The sequence below is a fragment of the Acanthaster planci genome, linkage group LG05 (assembly GCF_054643075.1).
Source record: "Acanthaster planci isolate LZ-2023a linkage group LG05, COTS_SCS, whole genome shotgun sequence".
Classification (NCBI taxonomy): Eukaryota; Metazoa; Echinodermata; class Asteroidea; order Valvatida; family Acanthasteridae; genus Acanthaster; species Acanthaster planci.
This window is the reverse complement of record NC_141781.1, coordinates 14,806,752-14,828,890: the sequence shown is the minus strand read 5'-3', so window position 1 is coordinate 14,828,890 and position 22,139 is coordinate 14,806,752. Positions and strand designations below refer to the sequence as shown.

Below are 22,139 nucleotides of genomic sequence, written 5' to 3'. Positions count from 1 at the left end.
CCCCATAGTCCTCCTGGACCACTTTTACATTTTGGTGTACACCAATCCCTGCATGAGCTTGACATTGGTTTGTTAAAATGTTGGTTTGCAAAATGCCAAGTTTTGATGGAAAGTATTGAGACAGTGTGAAATAATTGTAAATGTAATTATAAAAATGCAAATGTTTTTCCTGTTTTGATATATCAGCCATGGTACTTTCTTTTCCAGTGATTTGTTTGTGTATCTGATTTTATAAACCTACAGATATTGATGAGTGTGCTATCTTCCCATTTGTGTGCGCCGGAGGGCGTTGTGTAAACACCCTGGGAAGCTTCATGTGTGTCTGTCCCGTGGGTTACACTTTGGATGAGGACTCACGCTCCTGCAGGGGTAAGATGAAACAATAGGGCCAAGAATGTTGCTGTGATCATTTTGGTCTTGAATTTATGTAATCAACATTACAGATCTTCACCTTTATTGATTCTAAGTCTGCCTTAACTCGTATGACAAGATTGTGGTTGTGTGACATAATTTTAATGGGTTCCTTGTGCACAGTGGGACCCGCCATCATACCTTTAGAAGCACCGCAAGTGTGACGTCACTGTGAACCAGAAAGTGCAGTGCAAACGAATGGAGTACGCGCACGTGTTGGTTTACACGCTGGTTCTCGAGCTAATTCCTTTTACACACATAATCATGTGAAGTATTCACTTTGGTACCCTATACAGGAAATGGGTTGGACGGAACACTGAAATTCTCTATGCAAAGAATGTGTGATTTAGTTACTGTACAGTGTTAGATTTTGAGAGCTTCTGGAAAGTTTTTTGTAAAAATACCCTGATGGACAAAACTAGAAAATGTGTGTGAGAATGTAAACGGAGTTTTTAGAGTTATATTGCTTAATACTTATGTTGATGGTAACAACTCTAAAATCTAAAATAGTCTGTTGATCACAAATTGAGCATTACATCATAACAGAGACTGTCAATGTAGCCATCATTGTTAGTGGACAAAAGATTATGCAGACCTTAGGGATATGCTTTTGGAAATGGCTTGATTTTTGTGTTCACAGTTAGTTTGTGCCACTCTAACAGCATTACATGTGTTTTCTCATGTATTCCCTTTCAGACATCAATGAGTGCGAATTGAGCCCTTATATCTGCGGTGCAGGCACTTGCATGAATACTGTTGGGAACTATACCTGTATGTGCCCACCAGGATTCATGTTGATGGATATGTTCAGTGGACGCAATTGCATGGGTGAGTAGGATGCTTAAGCTGCCCCTGAAATCTGTAGCTTGCCCCCCCCACCCATAGTTTTTAATGCAATCATTAACACAATTTTCTGATGTTGTCTTGCATGTTGTTCACCATTTTCTATACCTCTTTTATCAGAAGTTGAAATCATTTCAGACCTTGTTATCTAGACTTTTCTAACAAGCAGGTTCTCCAAAGTTATGTCAGATTTCCTCCAGTCCCTCCCTCTAATTTTCAAGACAGACCATGTTCAATAGTCCAAGATGAAAGTTGATTTTTCTTTTTAAAGAGAAAATATGTTCATGTGCAATGTACCAACACAAAATGGAACCAAAATGCTCTTACAAAGAAGTTAAAATGGTGGAATGCAGATAGGTCTGCCTTGCAAAATTGTGACAAAGTGGTAATACAATCTGCAACAATATGTTTTGGACTGCATATACTCACCATAATTGCATCATTTCTGAAGATTTCTATTATATTGATACTCATGATGCCACATATAAGATTGTTGTGGCTGATGAAACCAGTATGGATTGCAGGTCAATATATAGCCATTCTACTTTGATCCATTGAATCACATCTGTAGTCACTTCTGATATGTACAAACTCCTCACCGATAATTGTTGCAGACATGCGCCAACTCCCTTGTTACCATTACTACAATGAGACTGCAGAGCCCCAGTGCAGTGCCTCCTATGGCATGAATGTCACCCAGAAGATGTGCTGCTGCAGTGGGCTTCAGGGGGCAGCATGGGGAATATCACCTTGCTCCAAATGCCCCGATATGTTCACAGGTAGGTTGAAGACAGCCAACTCTGTCCACTCAACCAGCAGCCGATGTCTTGGAGCTCTTAGGTACAGGAGGTTTTGTTGTTGAATTCAGTTCAAGTCCAGTAATAAGAAAAATTGCTGAATAATTCACAAATCCAGTCATTATAACAGTCATGAAGAATAACCAACAGTATATATGCTACATTTGTTGGTTGACTTGAGACTGAATGACTTGTGACTGATACTTGAGGACTTAAGCTATTTATGGAAACTTGTGACAGACTTGACCACGGTGCTGTAAGTTAAGTACTGAAATTATTTCAGGCAAAAGTGATGTAATGTATATTGTATGTTTGGATATAAGTTTTTGAAATGATGAAAACATGATAAGGAGAACTGAGCTCTTGTTTAGCGATCTATGGCACAGATTAGAACGTACATGAATTTATTTGTGAAGAGAATATCAACACAATGTTCTGACAAAATGATTTGGCATTTATGAACATTCAGTATACTGTTATTACATAGATAAAAACTTTTAGTAATGTTTGAGTAATAGAAGAGGTTGTTTTTTTTGTTCAGAGGAGTTCCGTATAATGTGCGGCATTGCACCTGGATTCTTCATTGATCCGTTCACTGGGCTTCCTAAAGGTAAGATAGCAGTGACGAAAACTTTCCAAGAGACAACTGCAAAGGCTTTGCATGGAGAAACCCACCAATACTTTTGATCCAATAGATATTTTTCTGATCTAGTTGGTTTAATAAGTGAGCAGCAGCGAGTGTCCCTGGCACCTCTGCTCTTCGTAAAAAGGGAAACCTTTTTTTCCAATGTCTTATCAAGTTTTGGCATATTCATTGTCTTTTTATTTAAGATATGTACAGCTGTGCTTGTCTGCCAGAAAAAATAGTACAGGCTTTTAACATAAATAGGACAGATTACCTCCACTTTTCCTCGTGATTTAATGTGACATGATTGAAGGATTAGATCTTCTCTTTAGGTCTCCAGATTACATCCTAATTTTGGGCAGCTCTTAGGCTCCCCAATTCCTTGCAGTAAATTTTCTTGTTTAACTCTCTAAAATAAAATGTGTTGATCACATCAGTTTCCTGTGCAGTTTGAGTTAGCAGTATTTGAGTAACTGTAGGCCTGTTCACTTCCCACTTAAGTGCACTTTCTATGTTAACCCCTTTGAAAACAGTTTTACACTGATCAAAGTTCTCGTGTTTTACTCTTCACATTAATTTCTCTGCCAGATATCAATGAATGTGAGGTATCTGACCTGTGCCTGAATGGAGCTTGTATTAATCTCGAGGGGACATTCAGGTGTGATTGCCGGCTTGGCTATCGTTACGACCCCATCAAATTTCAATGTGTCGGTGAGTTATACCCCTCGCAATAAAAACAAATTGGGGGAAACTAGTTGTAGGAGTGAGGAGCCGGTGCCCTACCCCTCCACTTTTTCGCAAGGGGGGGGGGGAGGCATGGCCCCCTACTTTTTGGAGGTCCTGTAATAGAATGGGGCTTAACGGATCAGCCTATTAATGGATACTGTTTGATTTTAAAACTCCCCTCCCCAAAAATTGTTTTGCGGCCGTTGCTGGGGGACAATGTGTACCAAGTTCACATTGTTGTTTGTCGTTGAAAGATTTCAGTTCTAGGTACAGGTGTTGGCATAATTGAGTAAATTACTCGTTGACATATTCACCCTTCCCAGCACCCTTTTCAGCAGTTGATATCACTTGTAATGTTCATAATGCACTGTTGATCAGAATGTTCAGGTACCATTAGGCATTATTTCAAAGATTTTGTTCTGTGGACCTTGAGGTTCACCACACCTTGAAGCAGAATACAAGTTAATTCATCTAAGCACATGACAATGGTTTCTTTAATTTGTCGAGTTGACTGATGTCAAATGTCATCCTTGTTTCTTAACATGAGTTAAATTTGTTGCAGTCTCTTGCCTGATGTAATGCTACTTACTATGTTGTGATTCCCCCTCCCCTCCAGATATTGATGAGTGTTCCGAGGGTATGTCATTCTGTCGAAGCAATGCCATCTGCAGGAACACCATTGGCAGTCATGTGTGTGAATGTAGGGCAGGCTACACCTTGGCCACCAATAACGTGGCATGCATCAGTAAGTACCAAGTTCTTTCACACTTTTCCAACTCCACACAAGAAATGCAGTGAACATTATTTGGTCTATGTGATGGATTTTGTTGTGTAGGGTTCAAACTGTCCGCTGGTTGTCTCCGACACCTAAATTATCTTGAATAGACACACAATCTCCTGTTCAGCACTTGACTGTGTCTAATGTGAGTAATTTCAATTCACCAAAGCAGATCAGCATTACACTGAGATTCAGCTGATTAACTGGTCTCTGGAACAAGATAATTCTCACAATTGATGTACATAAACAAGCCTCCAAAGTTGTACACTGCAAGAGTTTGATTTCTTCAATTTTGATGTACTAGTCCTAAAGAAACTTTGTAGATGGCCTTGCTTATACAAAGTACTTATGTGTTGCATGATGAAAAATCCAAACGATGCACTCAACTGCTTTAAAGTCCAATCACAATGGCAGTTGGTCACATGTATGAATATGTAATGTTATGTGGAGATCAAGCCAAAATAAGCGATGTACAAAACCAGAATGGCTCCTCTACACAGCAGTCCAAATCTCTAAAATTTACAGAATATGCTGAAGTCTTATCACTCAAATTACATCTTAAAACTTTTTATAAATATCAAAGATATCAAACTTTGTTTACAAACAATACCTCAAAATGGCTTCTCAGCAACATGAATGCTAAGGCATTTTTTGGAAGGTCCGAAGCAAGAGTGCCCTCAAGTGGCCCGAGACAGAAAGCAAACAAACTTATTTTCATCTACAAAAAACCAAATTATACTGAAGCTTTTTCAGCCAGTGATAAATAAGGTAATAAATATGTGCTTGGCCAGTCTTAAACATGCGTTTAAGACTGGCATTAAAATGGACGCATTATCAGCGTTCAGTAGCCAAGCATATATTTATTCTCATTCATAAATACCTTAAGTCAGAGAGTCAAAAAAAGATATGATAGATTTCCATCAATTTTAATTGGAGTTTAACTTTTATTAATCCCAAACACCCCCCCGTCCGTTTTAGGGTATATTCCTTGTGCAAGTTGTCCAGAAGAATCTCCGTATATGGACTTGGCGCACACGTAGCGCATTCTGAGTGCCATGTCGCAGGCAGACTCTTGGCCAATAGGGATGGATTAAACTTTCTCATATCCAGGTGCCAGAGCATTTTTTTACACAGTTGGCATTATCAAATATTAATACACAGTCAGGTTGAGTGTTGTTAAAAAGGGAAACTGAGGCTTTATGAAAATAGTGTAATCAACAGGTATCAACAGTTATTACGTGATTGACAAATATGAACAGTGAAAAAATGTTGTCTCTATTCAGAGCCCAAGATCTTGTGTACATTGTTCATTTTCTGTCATATCTCCTACCTTTTGTACAAGCTATCCTCTCACATCAAATTTTCCACCCTTTGAAAACTTCAAATCAGCCCTACTAACAAATTTACTTTCATGAAATTCTTGGACAATTTGCTTTTATTTTGTACACAGAATTATGACTTCTTGTGAACTGCAATTTGTCCTAATTCCCAAGAGTATGTGAAGAATTATATAATTACAGGATTGAGAATAAGCTATACCAATCGTGGTTTAGTATTTTTTATCACTGAAAACTGGGCTACTGGGATTTGTTGCTTTGCTTACTAGTACAAGTGAATACATGACTAGATCTTTAGATATCTACCTATAAAGATCTGTATGGAACTTGGACATTAAAAAGGGATGGGGTTTTCCAACAGTGGTTTACCCTGGTTTGTTTGCCTTGTGGGCATTATTGGGACTTTTTGTGAAACTGGAATGCACTCTTTTATTTGTAAAAGAGTCATCCATTGTTCTGGGAGCCAGTATCATGACATAGAGTCTTGGTACTTTCAGTTTCTACCAAACATTTGTGTCCTGACAGCCATTCTGCTTGATGTGTTATGGTGTTTGTCTTCATCACCTTCTCCCCCTCCACCCTGCTGGATTTTCAACTGGTTTACCACTGAAAGAAACATGCCAAGCTTTGCTTGCTTCTGCAATAAACCACAGTGTTGAGGGATTAGACGAGATTTTTACATGAAGCACCCCACGGAATACAGGGAATTCCATGGACAGCTGGTCACACCATATAAGAATATCCATTTACTTGATTCCTTATCTGTCATTATCTATTCACTGTTTTTATTTCAAATGTTTGACAGACATCAATGAGTGCCAGGAGTCACCCAACATCTGTGGAAGAAATGGCCGCTGTGTTGACACCATGGGATCTTACCGCTGTGATTGTAATATTGGATTTGCTGAATCATTTGATGGAAAGTCCTGTGACGGTGAGTTGAAAGTGGTGGATTTGTGACATGCTAGTGATTTGGGAGTACTTTTGTGTTTTATTTGATCTTTTTTACATCAGTGTTTCTTTGCTTATCAGGCCTATATGATTTTGGTAAGACTATTGCAAATCTGAAGAGTCTGCTGCTCTTTTACCAGGTGAGGATCAAGGAGGGGGGCGGGGTTGCATACCCCTTTTTTCACCAAAAAATATAAATAAATGAATAAAAAGAGAAGAAAAAGAGGGAGGGGGAAGAAAAAGAGGGAGAGATTCAGTCCCATAAATGTGACAAATATGTAAAAAGCAACAGTTCCGCTTCCAGTTACCCAACCTCCATAGTTTTATGGCCGGGACCCTAAACTGTTTAGTTCACGCCCCGCCCTTTTGGAAAATCCTTGATCCACCCGTGATGACAATAATTGCAAATAACTCATTTAAATGTGAACACCATATTTGCCATCACAGATACTCATTTACTCATGTATTGAGAGAACCAATGAGTGCTGTGGTCAAGGACACATAAATCTTACCTTAACCCCACAGCATGGAGTTGACGCATAATTTGGGTATTACCCACAGGATCTTGAACTACATGCATCAGACCTTGTTAAATCACTCTTTTTGACACAGAAGTTTTTCAATCTTTTGCCCTCAACTGTGGCAGCCATAAGTACCATTTGTCATGTTGTTGTTTGTCCAGATATTGATGAGTGTCAGCAACGTATTGGGAGCATCGGAGTGTGTGGCAACGGCACCTGCCGCAACACGTTTGGCTCTTACGAGTGCGAGTGTTTTGGTGGCTATGAGTTGGGACAAAACAAGGACTGTGTTGGTGAGAGACTTGTTTTCACCCATTTTTTTTTGTCGCTGTAACATTTAGCATACTGAACAATTTCAAGTGGGTACTTGTCATTGTGTAAATGGGACACTAGACTTTTCAAAATTGGCCATTACTGTTCTTACATAAAATGAATGAGGTCATTCTTACCATCCTTTGATGTCAGATTAAAAATAATGTTTTTATCTGTTTAGAAATAAGAGTCAAGATTTCATTTGCACAGTAGTTATATGTCTTTGTTGTAACAAAAAGGTTGTTGTCAAAGAGATTAAGGAAACAAAATACGGAGATCAGTATTAGTTTATTGTGAATTCATTTTTTTTCTGTACGACATTTACCACTAACCTTTACTTATCCTTGCTAGAATACTTTTTATTGGGATCCCCTTGTTCCTTTGAATCCCACAAAGTGTTCAATATGATGTAGGTAAGGTACATCATATCTGTTGAATGGACAACTCAGCAGAAATTACCTTGCATCCCCAGTCCATAATGAACCCATTAGAAATTCGAAATTGACTCACTTGAAGATAGGATTATAGCAGCTTTCCTAGATCTTTCAAAGTCCATGAAAGATTTGTGAGGATTTTACCAGACCTGGAATGGTAAGGCCTTGCCACTACTGTCGAGTGGTATTTGTTGCCTCTTGAAAGTATAGATTAAAGAATTTCAAAGGGTTCATAAAACATCCTACTGAAAAAAAAGCCTAGCTAGGTAAGGTCATGTGTCTGGACCCCAATGTCTCACTGAAATATTATCGTTTGAATGTACCACATCTTGGCATCATGCTACTAGACATCAACGAGTGCATCACTGGTGTGGGGGCATGTTTCAATGGCCGATGTGTCAACATCCCTGGTGGTTTCTTCTGTGAGTGCTTTACCGGATTTGAACCGTCTTTCACTGGAGAGACATGTGAAGGTATTCAAACCTATCATTTTCATCTCCTCCCCTTGTCCTTGTTTGTTCCTTAATGCTGTGTTATTTACTCACATTGATTGATCAATTTGATTTAGATAAATTGTTAGCCAACAATGTTACTTCAACTATCAAGCTGTTGTCACGTGCAGAGAATGCACGGCAGAAGAAAAATCAAAAGACGGTAATCAGGACACTAAAACATACGAGCAAAGGACAATAAAGGAACTAATTTGGAATAACATTTAATTATTAACTTAAATCAGCAAAGCAGTAAATTAAAACAAAGTAAATCTAGTGGTTTGCTGCAACTTAAACTTCTCATGCGAGAACATCGTAAATTTGAACAGTCAAAAAGCATAAAAGGAAATTATTTACATTAGCTCAGCCAAGCAGAATTAATTACACTGAAAATTAGCAAGCTGGCAAAAACATATTAATATGTGAAGAGGCAAATTATATTCGGCCGAGTATGATTACCTTAAGGAGCCAACACAAGAACAGAAGAAAATTAGGCCCCGCCCAGTCAGTGCCGTGGCTAAAAGAGCGCGGTCGTCGGGCCAAGCACCTCCGCACTCCGCGCCAGAACAGCCCAGTTCAGACAGGCAGGTCAGTGTCAATCCCCGAGATTCGGCTTCTACATGGAGCCACGACACTCCAGGGTCCACGGTCCCTCAGCGGTGTCAGCCTTGGCTACGGTGCGGCAGTAATCGAGGCGTAGACGACAAGGAGGTGCTAACCCAACGCCGGCTATTTTGAAACGCACATGCTAAAAGCATATAGGCACTGACTGAGAGCGAAATCAATGACTACGGAATCTTTTATAGGTTTTTGGAACGTGCGTAAATTCCACACGTACCTTTTCAGGGAGACACAAAAGGATTTGGATCAACTGGAATCATAACACTGTCAACTTCAAGCAGAGTTCTGAAGGACTCAACTTGCCATTCAAAAAAAGGATCTCATGTCGATTTTTTTGTGTACTGCTTGATAATCCAAAAGTTTGATAGACTAACAGACTAAACGTTCATCAGCCTCAAGGTAAAAAAATCCAAAGATTTGTTATTCCTAAGGTTCAGTTGTCTGTAGGTTTGTTTGTCTAAATGTTTTAGTGTCCCACCGTTTGTCAGTCTAAAAATAGACCAAACAGACCAATGCAAAGGCTTATTGTCTGAATTGAAAATAAGGCTCATTAATCACAATAATCAACAATAAATAGGTTAAGTTGTCTGAAAATAAATTATAGTATATTGAAGAGAATTTCAAGTCAAGTTTGGATCATTGAATTTTACATTTAGGTACTTTTGAATTAATGAACCTTTGGACTATTTAACCTTGCCTTGATTTCAGACTTTTGAACCTTCACAATAATTCTTATTCCTTATTTGGATTATTGAATCTTCAGAAGAATGAACCGTCAGACTATTGCACCACATGTTCAAACTTTTTCATTTTCAAACTAATGAACTCCCGGCTACAGAAAATTTGTGCACATGGACTATCAAATCTTCCAACTATTGAACATAGGAACAAGTGGAACCCCAGTTTTTTTTTCCACACCTTTTGAAAAGATTCTTGTCTTTGCTCAATTACTGTGTAAGAAAGTCAAGAGAAACTTAAACAACATTGCAAGAAAATTTCTGTTTATTTTGTGTGGGGAGGGAGGGTAAAATAAAATTTCACAGTGTTCTCTCACAACTTGTGCCTTCTCATTTTCAGATGTTAATGAATGCTTAAAGCAACCTCTCCTGTGCCCTGGTGGCCGATGCCAGAATTTGATTGGTTCCTTCCAGTGTGTCTGTGACGATGGTTACCTTCTTGCCCCGGATGGACAAGCATGCATTGGTCAGCACCACTTTATTTACATTGCTTTGAAAAGCACTCAGAAGTCCAGCCAGAAGATTGTAGATGTTTTATGTTGTGGTTACTTATTTTTGATTGTTCCCCTATTTTCTTAAAGTGCTAAGTTTAACTGTACTATTACATTTCATACACGCTCACTGGATTAATTTTAGTTGTTAACCGATAACTCAATTGTCCAAAATATCACGCTATTTTTGGGCTTGAGGTTCCCTAAATATATGATCTTGGATAAGGAACCAAACACAGGCCAAGTCCAATGTTTTGATAAATCCTGTACATGTCTCGTGGTAAACCATTTTCCACAAAGGTAAGTAGGACATTGCACTAAGAAAATTCAGTGTGTTTATTCTGCTAGACAGTGGAATTGGCACTGGATTAAGTGACAGTATTCTGCTTTTCCATTGTCAGTGGAAGTTTGTGTCCATATCAGGAAAGTATTTGTAGGTATTTGAGGTAGTTATTGACATCAAGTGGAATGCCAAGCGGGACTGACCACCTTATTGTGTTGCCACAGATATTGATGAGTGTGCCACACTCACTGACCCTTGCCTGGATGGGGTCTGCAGAAACACTCAGGGAAGTTTCATCTGTGAGTGTCAGCCAGGCTACATGCCCACCAGTGATGGGTTGACGTGTGTGGGTGAGTGAGCATCACAAGAATGGTTGCTGGCTAGCCATGGTAGTTGGATTTTTTTTGGGGGGGGGGAGTGCTCATCAGCTAAAAATTGATCAACATTTTATGGCTAGAGGGTGTCAATTTTGAATTTTTTTCCAAGCAACTTGGTTATTTCTTTCATTTTTTCTCATTTCTCCCCCTTTTTCCTGTTCAAATTTTTTGGGCCAGAGGAGGGAGGGGGAGGCCGTGCTTCCTCATGACAGGGACAATTGTTCTAGACCTTTGGAAAAGTATGGCTGTGGCCTCCATTTTATATATCCCTACTATGGAGATGTTTGTAATGCACCATCCCCCTCTCATCCAATATAAAGTTGTCCTCCTGATGCTATTTACGTGATAGATGTCTATGCTTAATTCCATTAATGAATATACTTTTTAGCTCAAGACTCAGTCTGAAAATTGAAACAGCTGGTATCAAGAAAATTTCTATGGTATTTGCAAGGTACAGCCCATCATGTGTAGTCATTCAAAAAAGTAACTTATAAAATTATCGTGGTTTAGAGATGGTTATGGGACTTAACTTCATGTGAAGTTTCTGGCAAGCTGCCATTTTGAAGAAATGAAAGAAGGCCATTTCCAACTATATGTCAAAAGATGCATTATTTGAACTTGCTGTAAGTAGTTGGTTTTTAATTCATGTGAAGCATGTGTAGTGGTTAACTTGACACACAAGTATGTGCAGTTACTATAATTTATTGACTCAGTGTGCGACATTGTGCAGTTGCATTCAGCTGAATGGGATGGTTTCCCAGATGCTGAATATGTGCACAATTCAAAACATGAGTTGGCAACTTTGATTTGAAATAGAGATCCTGGAATACTGTTTTCCTGGAATCTATAGCATACACTGAGTTGAAACGTCATCAGGTTAGTTGTTGGGCACCCTTCTTTAGATTTTGAGCACTTTGGTTGCCTTAAAGGAATACAATGTACAAGTGACAAGTGATGGAGTGCACCTTGAAATCAAGAAACTCACTGCTCCCTTTTGCAACTAAAACTGAACAAAAGGAAATGTCTCCAGTGCTGGTTTAGCAATGAGCACTGTGAGTGTTAGTGACAATTTGAAATTTGTCAATTGGGCTTATCATCTGATTTCTTTGTATTCTCCTAATGTAGACATGCGTGAGCTGACTTGCTTCACTGGCTTTGAGAGGGGCCAATGCGTGGCCCCACTGATGGGCAATCACACCTTGACTGCCTGCTGCTGTAGCATGGGATCTGGCTGGGGCATACCCTGTGAGGTTTGCCCTCTACCACAATCATGTAAGACTACTAGACTGTTACTCAAGAGTGCACAGACTGAGGCTGCATCCGAATCTGTTGTCTAGAGCTAGGTCTAGGTCTTCCCTCCATTGGAAATGTGCGGAGATGCGTAGACAATAGACCTAGCCGTAGCTCTGGAAGCCCGTTTCGGACACGGCCTGAGGATGCTGTAATGTGACAGTTCACTTAGTCCCATGATCTCCCAGATGTCACTCAGGCGGCTAGAGAAAATTGTGGCCAATGAACAGTTGACCACTGAAGCAAAGTGTTACAGGAGTGGTACTTCATGATAGCTGACCAAATTAGAAAGAAGATTGGGAAGATGGCCCCAGTCCGAGTTTCTTGGACTAGGGGATGGGTGGGATAGTCAAATCTCAATGAGAAATGTTTTGGCATGTCCATGGAAGTGGCTTCCATAGTAACTTGAAATTGAAACCAATGATGTAATTTTTAGGTCTCACAATTGTCATTCTACTCAGATTTCATATTGCTCTTACGTAAAACAGGTGTAAGGTATACACATATAAGAAAGCACTCCACGGCTGTGCTGTTTTTCACATGCATTTTGTCACTTATGTATTTTGTGCAGAAATGATGGAGTGTGTGCTAACTGTGCTTTTTTCAAAAAGACATGGTCATTTCAGAACAAAGTCCCTGACATGATACCACTTCAGCCTCATTCATTGTGTGTGATTTGGCCTATGGCCGTGCTGGACTCGCATGTACTAATGGGCTTCATTTTGTGTGTGTGTTTGGAATGGCAATATGGCTTACTGACAAATCTTTGTATGTTTGGCAGCGAGGTATATTGATCTCTGCAAGAAGGGGCAGGGCTATGCCCCCACAGTTTTCCCAGACATCTTTGAGGACATCAATGAGTGCAAACAGTTCCCAGACATCTGCAGCAATGGCTACTGCATCAACATGGATGGCTCCTTCCGCTGCGAATGTGATCTGGGCTTTGTCTTGGATGAGACAGGCCACGCCTGTGTTGGTAAGAGCCAGTGAAACTGATAGAGGGGTTGGATGTTTTTTGAGTAATGGAATGGAGCACACATATGCCCATTAAAGGCTTTTGGAAAAAGGAATCCTTAAAAATATTGTGGATCAAAGGGAAAGCTTGTTGCTGATGCACAGTGAACTATGTTAATTGTCCAAAATGATTGGGTTTAAACAGTCATTCACTATGCATTCCTTGTTGTGGGAAATCTGGTTCAAACTCTGAAAATTAATGGTATTTATGCTGACATTCCTGCAGGATTCATGTGTTCCATAATAAGTTAAACAGTTTACATTGTATTTGATGAGTTTAAACATGAGTAGATGAGAAACAAGTCAATGGAAACACCTCCTTGCTGTGCAATTGCTACTTAATCACTAGTAAAACTTCACGGTCATACTTGATACTGGAAAAACAATGCTTGTATGTTGTCTAGATGTGGACGAGTGTGAAAACTCACTAAGTGCCTGTGGCTACAATTCTACCTGTGTAAATACGGCTGGTTCTTATGAATGCATCTGTGGTGAAGGATACCAGCAAGGACGCAACGGAAAATGCCACGGTAAGATAGATTACAGCAGTAACATCATGGATGGTAGGTTTCCACTTTGTCATCAGCAAAACTTCAGCGTTCATTTAATGTTGTATTTCTAGTCCATTTTTCAAACATTCTGTTTTTTTAAATAAGTTATACGTGGAATGACATATATCTCCTTGAGCAGATCCTTTACATGCAGCAGCTATCTCAGAGACATTTGAAGGAGATGTATTTTAATTCCAGAACGGTGAAATTACTCATATTTAACCCTGTTAAAAAGTACTCCTCTAAGATGGCTGCAAAGCGTGTCATGCAAATGATCTATAACTTTTTGTGTTGATGGACAAGAATCTTTTTCATAGCTTTTATCACAGCTTGTGTTAGATCATAAGTATACTTTTTTGTAAAACTGCCAATTTCTTGAAAGATTTTGTAAGCATGTAGAAACCTGTGAACAAATATCATTAAATAAATGTTTATGTTTGGATGGGAATAAAACACCAGTTGCAATCTCCAGGGAAAACACATAGATGTAAGTAGAGATTAAAATATCCCATCCATATGATAATGCAGTAACTATTAAACTGAGCATTTGTCGCAGGGGCATACTGACACTTGGAACCAAATCCTTGCCAATCTGAATTGAAGTGTTCTCTTCTGGGGCAGATATTGATGAGTGCCGTCGTGACCGTGACTACTGTGCCTTCCGCTGTCAGAATCTTCCTGGGTCCTTCCGCTGCATCTGCCCCCACGGATTCGTGATCACCGATGATGGAAGACACTGCCGAGGTAAGTGAATCACACCCTAAAATGCACCTCGATAGTCTAGAGCTTCATTTTGGAGAAAACTGCTGAAAATGATAGCTCATTAATGCATTTCTACATAAATCATGTGCTGAGATATGACTCGTTATTATCATTTGCAATAATCCGTTTAAATCATTTTTCATATGCTACAAGAGAACAGAAACAAGTAAAAGAGTCGTAAACGTGTTACTGTTTGGAGTGGCCTGAAATGTAGAAATTTCAAAAATTCTGAGGGCTTGTATTTTGATCTCAGCAGAAATCAATGGTCTTTCACAAAGATTCTTCTTGGATTGAAATATTAAAGCCAAGAGATGTGTACAGCGTACATCATCAAGTAAACCACATCAAGCACACTAATCAATTATTCAGAGGGAACTGTAACGTTAGTTTGGGACTTGGCTGCTTTGTTGTACCAGAACTGTACTTTGGCCAGCAATTGGATGGGTTAGTTGTCCAGTTTCTGTAATTTCCAACTTGGGTGCACATTTTAACATTTACTTCAATATGCCAGTTTGCCACTTACATCTCTGTGTAATTCTTGGACCAGATTTGGATGAGTGCCAGACTTCCGCCAACAACTGCCGTTACATGTGCAAGAACCTGATCGGCAAGTTCATGTGCACCTGTCCAGAGGGCTACTCCATCATGGGTGGCAACGGAAACATGTGCAAAGGTGTGTGTTGTACTACCATTTTGTGCATAAATGCAAAGTGATGCAAACTAGTTACGCCTGATTATAAAAAATGATATGTTTTTGGTCAGTCTGCCCCAAAGCTATTTCCTGAAGTGATCGATGAAATGTCTAATTCAAATCAAGATATAACAGGCATATAGCAGTTACAACCACACAGAATGATGAAGTGTAACCTTTGAATTGATTGCTAGTTTATACTGTGGATCTTATTTTCAACGTTAAACCTAGAAGGTTTTACTCTTCGAGTCCTTGCCACTTGTTGGCTTTGCACAATAGACTAATTGTTGCAGGATTGGGTAATGTCAGGCAATTTTTCTTCTGATCAGCTGTTTTCTTGTTTTGTATTTGCCGTGCTTCATGCATTCTTGAACATTCTAGGAGTGTTGCTGCACCAATCATGCTACAAGATGTGGACATGAATTTTATGTTCTTTTGTCCTACAGATATCAATGAATGCCTGGACTATCCTTGTAGTAATGGCCGCTGCATTAACATGGAGGGTACTTACAGGTGTGACTGTAACACAGGATATATCCCAAGCTTTGATGGAAAGCAATGCAAAGGTATACTCAATAGCTTCTTATCAGATGCACTACTTTGCTTGTGACCTTTGTTTGAGGTGAAACATCCATGTAGCTGTCTGTATTCATAGTGGTTTTGATAGCCAATTAGTATATAAGGTTTAGAACAAAAATTGTAAAACCAACCACAAAATATGCTTCTCAGATACTATTCTTGTAGTTTTCAGGACAGCTCTTTACGTAGATTGTTTGTTAAAAAAGATTCTTTGTTAAAAACAAAGGAAGGAATTATAAAAGTGCTCTGTATGATCACCACTTTGGGAACCTCAATAAAGGTGGGTAATGAAAATTAAATACACTTAACAAGGAATACGTTCTGAGTGCTAAAATTCAAACATGATACCACCGTTGAGTGTAATACAAGAAAGTAAAGCCACTCGTACTTGATCAATTCTAGAATACGTGATATGTTGGTCCTCTAGAATTTTTTCTTGAAAATTGCCTATACATTTACATGCACATTGATACAAATGGTTTTCTGTGCAATCTGTGATCCCACCCCATAACAGATCAGCGTACTGGTGTGTGCTATGCCACTACTGATGGCCCTTGCAGTGCACCAGCTAACACAGTACCAGTCACCCGAGATTCTTGCTGTTGCAGCGGTGGGCTTGCCTGGGGACCTCAGTGTGAGGAATGCCCCAACTTCGCCACTCGTACGTATATGCAATTATTTTCGTCATTGAAATCAAGAGACAATAACAGCTTTGTCAGTTGGTGATGGCTATGTTGAAGTAGCTGCCACAGCTCATATAAATAGCAGAGTAAAAACAAATCAAGTTCAATATCGGTCACTTTCCACACCATGCATGCAGTGCACTGTGTTATCTCCAAATATGTCTTTATATGGCCATACCCAAACACTTGCCAGTGGCTGCAATTTGCAACTGCGCTCATGTGAGAAAATATGTTTAAATTCTTATGAAACCACTGCTACAGACTGTATAAATCACTTCAATATGTTCAAATCTCGTGTCCCACATGCTTCAATTTTGTGTCTTTGAAATGTAGAAATACCAGTGGTTGTCGAAAATGTAAACTGAAATGGTGGCCATCTTGAAAGTGGAAAAAACGAAAAGCCTGATGAGTTTGTCATTGTTTTAATTTTCAGGAACTGGAGAAAATATATAATCTGATATCTTTGTACTGCTGATTTTTCATTAAATTTTGTAGTAAGGCTACTATGCATGGAGAGATTGCTGTAGGAATGACATATGAACTTTTGATCATCAGGGGAAAGTACCTTATATGTTTTAAATGCTGTTAATTGTTTCATTTTCTTGATAATTGATGACTGCATCATTTTCTTGCCATTTGTCGCATCTATCTTGTGTTACAGCTGAGTTCAATGACCTTTGCCGAGACTCTGGCCCGCCAATCACGGACCCCTGCACCACCATCATCGGCCTGTGTGCCAACGGTCAGTGCATTGCAGCTCAGGGTGGCTTTATCTGCCAGTGCCATACTGGCTACGTGCTGACACCCGACGGCTCTCGCTGTGTCGGTGAGTACATGCATGAGAGTGACAGGCCGCTTTCTTACTTAGCAGTCAACATCCCATTGAAGTTACATGCTGCCTGCATGCAAGCAAAGTAAGGACAACTAAATTTTCATGGATATCAGTGAGTCACAATATGGAGATTGCATAGAGTGTATGGCTGCAATAGGATTCAGTCCATCAGTCCATCTGTAGCCTTTCTCTTTTTCACAGGTGAGGGGTGTTTGTGCCTAAGCATGTGCTTTAATACACAACTGTAACATGGATTGAAGGTTGATAGTCAATGTTAGCTCCCAATTGGAAGATGACAAACTAGTTCCTGAGATAAAGCAGAAGGAACTTGTTCATTGAGTTCCAATGCAGAGGCTTGTGATAGTGAATTGACCAGTGAGAATTAAGTTCACAACGTGAACGTGTGTGGTCAGGTAGCATTTCACACAAGTTATCTTTCGATACAAAAGGTTTTTTTTATTTGGGGGGGCACTTTTTTGTTTTGTTTGTTTCTTAAAATAGTTTCAGGAGAGACACATTATTAAGGGCAGAATTTTCTATTGCGCTTGTCAAAAGTCCAGGTTTTTATTGGCTATAGATTGTGCCAATTTGGTAGTAGTATGTTCTCCCTCAAATTTTACCAGGAAATTAAAGAGGCAAGGTAAAGAAACCCTCCTTTCCCCAATTATAACCTTTAAACAACAGCTGAAAAGACCATCTTCCAAAATTAATTTGAAAAAATGGAAAGCTGTCCCATTTATGGTCGAAAGAATGTAAAAAAGGGATTTGTTGAGTCCTTTTTTTTTGCAGATTCCAGAAACACTCATTTTGTATTTATGATCTTCTGGTGACCCCAAATGTCACAGGGAGATACAGCTGTAAACAGTGCAGGCTCGTAGGCTGGGGGGGAGGGGGTTTGAATGAACCCCCCCGCTCGCTTCTGAGTTCCACTTGTTGGTGTTTTTTTAATAAATATATCATTTTAATATACCGTAATTTTCGGAATATAAGCCGCAATATATACATTGATCCTGACGCGGAAAATGTCTCTGCAGTTTATAATGAACTACGGGTAATTTATATGGCAACATTTAAAGAATGAAATCAGTCACTAAATGCTGCGCCATGCCTGCAGTGCAGCCGAACCTGGACCGCCGATGCATGCCGTGGCCGGCCAGGCACGTATACCAGCGGCGCAGCGTTCTGGGTCTAGAGACAAGGCAGTCATGTTTTCATTGGTTACTGTTTACATTGGCTCTACTCACATGTTGGAAATGAAGGAAACCAGTCCAGAAAGACTGAATAGACTTGTAAATGCACCGTAAGTACCGTTCACACCTCACAAATTGTGTGGTACATCTGTTCGTTTTGTCTTTTACGGTTGTGTAATCCATGTTGTTTATCATTTTACTGGTCTTAAAAAGAATTGCTGCATGGCCCACTCAGCAAGGACACTAAAATAATTTCAAGGACTTGAGAAAGTTTAGGTTTAATGAAAACACTGGTTCACGCGCTGCTTCACGTTACAAATTGAAGAATGCACTCTGGAGAGTGGCACGGACCCTATGGGCACTTCAAATTTTTGCTTTGGATGTTTGTGTATGGAACAATATTTTACCTCCAATTTCACAAGAGGTGAAATGTAATCAAACTCCAAATATTCTGATTCAGATATGTCGCTTTCATATATCCACTACAAAGTTCCGTTGACATTAATCCGGTCTGATTTTCCGATTTTTTTTCTGAAGTGCAAAATGAAATACACCTCAATATTTTTTTACCATTTTTAGTTAGGTGAGTGGAGGTAATAATGATTTACTAGAATTTATCACTTTTTATAACTTCTTTTTTGTGGGATTTTCCGAGATATTTGTAATAATCATATTCATATCATTCACTTGTCACCTAGCGCCCAATGCAAGGTGCTGAGTGAAGAGCGAATTCATATGCATTAGGCCAATTTACAATACGCCGTGAATAATAAAAAAGCATTTTCTAATATATTTTGAGAAAGTATTAAAGGACTAAACTGATAGAATAATGTGAAATATCCCTTGAAACACAACTTACAAATGTTTATTTAAAAATCACTAAAAAGGAAATGTGACAATTACAAAACATACACATGTACACTGGACTCAGTATTTTTTAACACAATTTGAGATTTGAGCACCGATTTCCTCCAAGTTTCTAAAAATATTCTGGAAAATGCTTTTTCATTTTCGTTTCTCGGTATTTAGTTTTAATTTCTGTTAACTATGTTTTGTTTTCAGCTCAAGTGTTGGTTTTATATTTGGATTAATTGTGACCCTTTTGGCCACCCATAGGGGGGCTATGCAAGTCTAACATGCATCCTTCGGTTTGCAAAAAACATGGAACTTGTTGATGTTGTGTTCCCGGCAAAGGGCATTATGATAGGCCTTCGTATAAAAAGATGTGATCACAGTGCCCAAAGTTCCACTTTTGGGTTTGATGAACCTGCCCAGTCTCTGGTCAGGCAGCGGGCTTGCAGTGTGGATCTTCACACGCAAGTCTCACAGTAGAACTGTAGAAGCATGCTCAAAGTGCAATAGTCTTACACAGTTCTTGTCCACTACGTTGATTGTTCCATCCATCAAGTTTATGTGCATGATTTGTTGTATTTTCGTCATAAAACATAACATACTCTCCTGTCTTAATGGTGCTGTTTGTAGTTTTGAACAGGAATCTCGTACACTGAGACGAGGTTTCCTTGCAATAACACATTAAATTAATCATTCCCGGGCAATAAGGGTAGATTTCAAACCTTCCTGGTTGTCACAGATAAGTAATGTGCCAAGGATTTTTTAGGACTGCTTTGACAAATATCCAGCATCTGCAAAAGCACTTCGAAGTTAGAAAAGTGATGCATAAGCCTCGCCGACTGCTCGTGTTGTGTTGGAGCTGCCGGTGTACGATGCTGTGCTGCTGGGCCACCACCAGGTTTGGGACTGTCACAACACCCCCCCCATTACTGACAGATTCCCTGCTGTTGTCCTCATTCATCAACAAGTAAATTATAGTTCCTGTCCTCAGAATTGAATCCGCTCACTTTCTCGAGAAGAATCTGATTCGTGTATTTCTCTTTTATTAGACACACTGAAAATTATGGACTTGGCAAACAAGTTCGCACGTGGGTTGTTGTCTTTTTCTAGAAGCTTCACATGTACACACATACATGCTTGCCCGCGATTCAGCCCAAGATTCTGGTCTTTATACTCCTACACAATATTCTCTGTGGTGTATGAATAGTCTGTTACTACTGTACGTGAACAAGAGTGCACTCTCATATGTATGCCAAGCAAAGTATGTTCCTCTTCACCTTCAATATCTTATACTCCTTCATTTCGGAACAGATCTTGCAATTATTTCGACCAGCTTAGAGTAAGATTTTAGGTTTATCCATCTTAGAGATTAATGTTTAATATTTTGCATTTTCTGCACGTCATTAAAACTCCTTGTCTTTATGCATTGGGGCTGCACTTGCATGTATCTTCATGCATGCTTCATGCATGCCTGTTGTGTCTTTTTCCCTGTTACGTCATCAACCCAACACAAACACAAAATTTGACCTCATGTTTCCAAAAACGGCCCAGTTGGTTGTGCACAAATCAACATGAGAGAAATAAGATGCAATTTCTTTCCACAATTGTGGAAATAAGATGCAATTTCTTTCCACAATTGTGGAAAGAAATTGCATCTTATTTCTCTCATGTTGATTTTTGGCAGATACATTCATTGCATACTGGTTCTGGGCTACCAATCTACCTCCCAAACCCCAGATATTGCAATAGTCGAAGCCTTGTCTGGACGGCTTTAATGAAAGGTAGTGAAGAAAGTTTCAGGTCACTTAATGATGGGCTTACAGTGTTCACTTACTCTGCACATTGAATTGAAAAAGAGTTGCAAGGCTTTTGAACCGCTACAAACTCTCTTGGAGCAGCACAACACATCACTGCAAGTGCTCTCAAATGTCACTCATTCTGAAAAGGAAGTAACCTATAGAAAATTGTTTTTGTATGTGCACGTGTGTGTTGCAGATGAGGATGAGTGTAGCCGTGACATCAACCCATGCCCCCACAGCTGCCAGAACACTGTTGGTAGCTACACCTGTGACTGCCAAGAGGGATTCACCAGGGGTAGAGATGGAGTGACCTGTGTTGGTGAGTTGTGCTTGAGTCCCAGAAGAATGAATAGGCCTTGATCTGTATTAATGATGTCATGCTTTGTTTACAAGTACACTTTCTTATGGGACCCAGGTGGGAAGACAGATTTGAAGCTTTGAAGGAAAGCTTATATGGAACACATTTCAATGTCATTAGTACACATAGCTAGGCCTATTCTCTGCTTGTTCTATACATAGACACACCAGGAAAATGGCGAAGTGTTTAGCTTGAAAAGAATGTATACAGTTCTTGTAATATTAACTCTTCTGGGTAGCTTGGCATGAGTACTTGAGTAGGTTCTAAAAATATGGTTAGAGTCTCCCCCCCCCTTGCAATCAGGGTTTTCATATTTGAAAACACACTCTTCTTTGCAAAGTTGTGCTTACTTTATGTCCCAACAGCGAAAACAGTGTGATTACGCTTTAAACTGTGGTTTCAACTTGAGGTCTCCCAAGGTCTCCTGCTTGAGGCAATACCAAATCATGTAGGTGTGGGTACATCTGCATGGGAAATTCTTAGGCTGATAAAATTAGTAAATGTCAGAAACTTTCTTTGAGCTAGCCAAAAGAGATGTGTTCTTGCAACTAGTGCACCTGTATAGATCACTGGACGAAAATCACCTTGAGAGGAATTAAATGTAATTACAGTCTTAAAATTGTGTATAAAATTTCGGACATATCAAGGAGCACAAATGCGGGGGGGGCACAAATAGCAATTAAAAACTGAAAAAAGCAGGTCTTTTTCATTGTAGTTCCATTTTAAGTTCTGCCTGAAGCACTCTTATTTTGACAGGACATGTTTTATATATTTGACAATCCCTTCACTTGTGTTCTCTAATT

The 22,139-nt window shown here is 39.4% G+C and overlaps 1 protein-coding gene across 2 annotated transcripts in view; it reads left to right on the top strand.

The window, feature by feature from the left end:
* Positions 1 to 22,139, top strand: part of LOC110977321 (fibrillin-3-like) — a 94,299-nt gene that overhangs the window by 63,820 nt on the left and 8,340 nt on the right. For both annotated transcript variants that reach the window (XM_022231322.2, XM_022231321.2), the window contains 20 exons: positions 244 to 369; positions 1,108 to 1,239; positions 1,869 to 2,033; positions 2,593 to 2,661; positions 3,265 to 3,387; positions 4,019 to 4,147; positions 6,323 to 6,451; positions 7,151 to 7,282; positions 8,083 to 8,208; positions 9,925 to 10,050; positions 10,583 to 10,708; positions 11,861 to 12,007; positions 12,807 to 13,001; positions 13,444 to 13,569; positions 14,212 to 14,334; positions 14,900 to 15,025; positions 15,490 to 15,609; positions 16,137 to 16,283; positions 16,967 to 17,131; positions 21,175 to 21,297. In XM_022231322.2, coding sequence (XP_022087014.2) covers positions 244 to 369; positions 1,108 to 1,239; positions 1,869 to 2,033; positions 2,593 to 2,661; positions 3,265 to 3,387; positions 4,019 to 4,147; positions 6,323 to 6,451; positions 7,151 to 7,282; positions 8,083 to 8,208; positions 9,925 to 10,050; positions 10,583 to 10,708; positions 11,861 to 12,007; positions 12,807 to 13,001; positions 13,444 to 13,569; positions 14,212 to 14,334; positions 14,900 to 15,025; positions 15,490 to 15,609; positions 16,137 to 16,283; positions 16,967 to 17,131; positions 21,175 to 21,297 — 2,655 coding nt within the window. The remainder of the gene's footprint in view (positions 1 to 243; positions 370 to 1,107; positions 1,240 to 1,868; positions 2,034 to 2,592; positions 2,662 to 3,264; positions 3,388 to 4,018; positions 4,148 to 6,322; positions 6,452 to 7,150; positions 7,283 to 8,082; positions 8,209 to 9,924; positions 10,051 to 10,582; positions 10,709 to 11,860; positions 12,008 to 12,806; positions 13,002 to 13,443; positions 13,570 to 14,211; positions 14,335 to 14,899; positions 15,026 to 15,489; positions 15,610 to 16,136; positions 16,284 to 16,966; positions 17,132 to 21,174; positions 21,298 to 22,139) is intronic.